Source organism: Buceros rhinoceros, unplaced genomic scaffold, assembly GCF_000710305.1.
Source record: "Buceros rhinoceros silvestris isolate BGI_N320 unplaced genomic scaffold, ASM71030v1 scaffold38215, whole genome shotgun sequence".
NCBI lineage: Eukaryota > Metazoa > Chordata > Aves > Bucerotiformes > Bucerotidae > Buceros > Buceros rhinoceros.
In genome coordinates this window covers 3,290-7,493 of record NW_010411786.1, presented here as the reverse complement: position 1 = coordinate 7,493, position 4,204 = coordinate 3,290, and the positions used below count along the sequence as shown (strand labels likewise).

The 4,204-nt window shown below is 37.7% G+C and overlaps 1 protein-coding gene across 1 annotated transcript in view; it reads right to left on the bottom strand.

Moving 5' to 3' along the window:
• Window positions 1-456: 456 nt before the first annotated feature.
• The window catches only part of CNOT11 (CCR4-NOT transcription complex, subunit 11), a gene marked incomplete at its 5' end in the record, with an annotated part of 6,357 nt that continues 2,609 nt past the window's right edge, over window positions 457-4,204 (bottom strand). Inside the window, 3 exons of the mRNA XM_010136128.1 lie at window positions 457-689; window positions 1,279-1,481; window positions 2,018-2,170. Of these exons, the coding sequence (XP_010134430.1) occupies window positions 483-689; window positions 1,279-1,481; window positions 2,018-2,170 (563 nt within the window). The remainder of the gene's footprint in view (window positions 690-1,278; window positions 1,482-2,017; window positions 2,171-4,204) is intronic.

The window sequence follows — 4,204 nt, the reverse complement described above, 5'->3', positions numbered from 1 at the left end:
AAGAGGTTCAATTCTTTACTTCCAACCCACAGCTCACTTTACAGACTTACTCTGCACTAAAATAAGAGGTTTTTTTTCTTTAACTAGAAGCACCACAAATAAGGAACTACATGAAAAGCACATAAAGCCTTTATGAAAGAAACAGACTTAAGACAGACCAGTAGTCATAGAAAGCAACAAATCCACAGCGCTCTCTTCCTCTGCAGGATTAATCAGAGCACGCTAAGTCTTCTTATTAAGAGAGTATTAAAAAAATAGAACACCACCACAAACAGCATAGAGAAAAATGAAAAGAGAATGACACTTGGATACTCTTTTCCTTCGCTGCCATCTGACTAGTTATTTCTTCAGCTCCTGTTACTTCGGTAGTCTTTGGAATGCATCCAAGTACGGCCCTGTGGCCAGCCTCAACAATCACTTAAAACCTGTTCAGCTATTTATTTTACATTCTTAAAGAAACTTTCTTAGATTTGAGATAGTACTCACCGATTTACGACTTCCATTGAATGTAAGGACATGTCCATGTTTACCAAGACAGAAAAGTACTCTGTTATCTGACTAGACTGCATCAGTTTCAGCAACATCTCTATAGCTACTAAAGGATTGTTTTCAACCAGGTCTGGCAGTTTGGCAGGAGTGAGACCAATGTGGTAAACAAGCTTGGGGTCCTTTTCCAGTTCTCCAAGAAGCTGTAAAGAAAAATCAAAAAGACTCAATTTTATTTTTTTCCTTAACTATTCGCATTACTGCTTGAAGAAACTGATACAATACATCTACTCTACAAGAGAATGATAACCCTTTAGATTTAGGCATCTCTTGAAAGACACTGGAGGTATGCTTTAAAATTTCTACATAACAACAACTGTGCCCATAAAACCTCTAATAAGGCATTTTGTAGTCTTTCATCAGTAATACTACCAAATTAAAGAAAAGAAAAAAAAACCCTCAGGGTTGGCATTTCTGAGCTAATTACTTATCAAAAGCTTCCACATGAATATAAAAAAAACCCTTTAAGATGACTTCTTCATGCAGAAGAATATTTGTGCCACTTATCGATCAACTATAATTATGTCCAGTTAGTGCTAAGAAGTTTAATGATTTCTTCTGTATTCATATAAACCCAAGTCAAAACTCTTGGGCTTTTACAACCCGAAGTCCTTGGAGTTTCATTAATCCAAACACAGATCAATTAAAGTGATCCAAGTTTTCTAAAATATGCAAGTTAATAGACAGCCAGTTAGAAAACTCATTTTAGATAGAAAAGTGCATGGTACACACCTGTGTTTGCTGTGGGGAAGTCAAGGGACTTTTGAAAGCTTTTGCCATGATTCTTTTTATCTCAACTCCAGTGCTGTTCTTGACACACATTGACTTATCCCACTGAATTGTGTGATCTGGCTCTATTGGATTTAGCCATGCCAATTCATCCTCACATATATGGAGGGGAGGCGGTGGTCGAATAAACTCTGGTCGAAAGTGACCTAAAATGGCAACAATGTGAAATGTTTTTTAAGCTTCAGGTATTCACTTTTACATCAGTACAGAAAGGAGACCTGCCCAAAGCCCCCAGTTCTTTAAGCTATTGTAACACTGAGAACAGCATTACAATCTTACTTGACTCCCAGAAACACATTTATTTCCGATTTTTAGTGATGCTGTTACATCAGCCTGGTTTTCAACTTTATTGAGATCAGTAAGTTACTGATTCTCTGGTCTTTTTTCCTTCCACAGGAACTGATTTCTCGGAAGGTGTTACCAGTAGATGCAGATCTTAGCGTACGGGACTAAGATCTGAGGGACATCAGACCCAGGCTCCAGATTTTTAAAAGTCAGGAAACGTGAACACTATGGAGTCTGATCTGGAGACAGCCTGACATAGTTTTGTACCATTTAATTCACCTTCATTCCCATTTCGTGCCTTGAAAACACTTATGGATTACATTACATTTCTTCTGAAGAAGTATTGTAACATGGAATGCCATCAGTTACAGAAACAAAGATGTGGAAATGCACATACTCTCTATAGGAGGTTTTGGTCCACTCACTAAGGCTTCCGTGATCTGGGAGGCAACGGAGCTGTCAAAACCGGAGTTGGAAGAATCTGGGTCAGGATCGCTGAGAATGCTGGGGAAGCTGGCCTTGCTCTGTGTTGGCAACTCGGACTGACGTTCTGAAATATTAAATATTAAAGCATAAAATTGAAAAACAGATGCCCGGAATACTAAAAGAAGTGAGAAACAAGCAGCTTTAGAGAAGAACTAGCTTAAAAAACCCCAGATAACATCAAAATGAAATTTAGTACTGTGTCAAGCAGCTATTACTCAGAGTGCCAGCTGACAGGCAAGGAACGGAGGTAGGCAGCAAGGATAAAGAAGAAATAGACTGAATCTGAAACGTAGCCTCGGCTTTTGAAAAGGCAAGTAACTGATGTAATCTGCACCTAAAAGCACATTAGTAGGTTCCCATGGTACTCCTTAAAGAGTTCACATGCTATATCTAGTTTTGCAATCACTTCTCAGAGCAGGGAAGCGAAAAATCTCCACAGGCACATTTACAGACTCTGCAATAATAATGACCTGATGTCAGCTACTCAAATTTATCCAACACATTTCAGTGGCACTGCATAACATACTTTTGCATTTGCTGTCAAGCTACAGTAAAGTGCTTCTCTGGAAGAAGATGGAGTTTAATTGTTATGTGATTCTACATACACAGTCTTTAAAGCAAACCTGAGGAGCTGAAAGAGTCTCTCTTTAAAAGCCAAATTACAGAACATAAACAAGTTACAAAAATAATATTAAGGTTTGTATATACAGCTGAACACTTGAAGAAACTGGCCAAAAAAATTACAGGGCTCAGTACTTGCAGTCACATTTTTAGGCATTCTTCCATCACAATCTATCACTCTTCTGTATCTGAAGACTTAATGGCTGATCGTCTATATTCTCTGTAGTATTTTGAGAGATTGTGTTTTTCGTTGCTTTGGCAAAAAAATCCCAATAGACAAAAACCAGAAAAAAACTCACTATAGAACACCACCTGACTCTCCTCCTCCTCCACTCTCTTAACAGAGACCACTAAGCAGCAGGTTAAGCCTTAAGTAACCTGAAGTCCAAAATTGTTGGTACCACACAAAGAATCCCTTGAAAAAGTTTCACATGAAACTAAACACCAATACTTTTCTGATCTAATTAAGTGCAGAGCTGTCAGATTTAGTGTTCTGCCCCTATCACTTCTAGGCAAAGAGTGCTTCCTCCTTTTTGTGCAACCACAGAAGAAGACCCTTCCCAGCTTCCTGCACAGTTGAACTATTTTATATGGCTCCAACCAAATCCACAAGAGAAAAACGAAACTGACAAAAGGCTCATCAAAACAAAACACCACCCACTGCTAATTTTCTTTTTGACTTTTGGTCCTGCTTTATCCAATTATTTCAGATCCCACAAACACATGCATATATGCTCAGTGAAGCAGCACAGCAGGTATGTTGTCCTGCTAAAGGCAGTAATAAGCATACTTTTCAGTTATTTTCAAAAATCCCCTATTTTAAAGTTTAAGTCCAAATGAGCTGGTTTATTAAAGATGTCTTCTACTTTATCAACTGCTTCGAACTCCATCTGTGAGTACTTTCATTTAGTCACTGAACACAAAGGTTGGTTTAACAAATGAAGTTCTACGGAGAAAAAAAGTAATCTTTTTTCAGTCTTTTCATTTATAGTCTAGAACTTAAACCCAGCAGTTGGTAAAAGTATCACTGATTTGTTTGTATCTATCTCATGATCGCAAATGATTAGTGAATCTTAATTAGAAATATTTTAAGATACAGTCCTTCAATTCACAGATTTTACAAGCCTGCATGAGCCCTTAGGTATATGCACTGAAGCTCAACAGCTCACCCTCACTGCTTCAAGAATCAGGGTTGGACCAACAGTTTCAGGTAAGCAGAAGCAAGAATAGAAACCCAGGAAAGAATATGGCTAATGAATCTTGAACCAAGACATTTAAATGAAAAAAACTTAATCTGAAAACAATCACTCAGGTTCTCTTATGAAGCTATTTTTTTCCTTTTACAGGTAAAAAGAAAAACTTTCTTTGATTCTTGAAGAAAAGCTCTACAATGTGTTACAAACTTAACTTTAATACAGGCCAATTACCCTTAGATCAAATAAGGGTTAGCAGTCAAAGAGTTAGGAGCACTTTGACA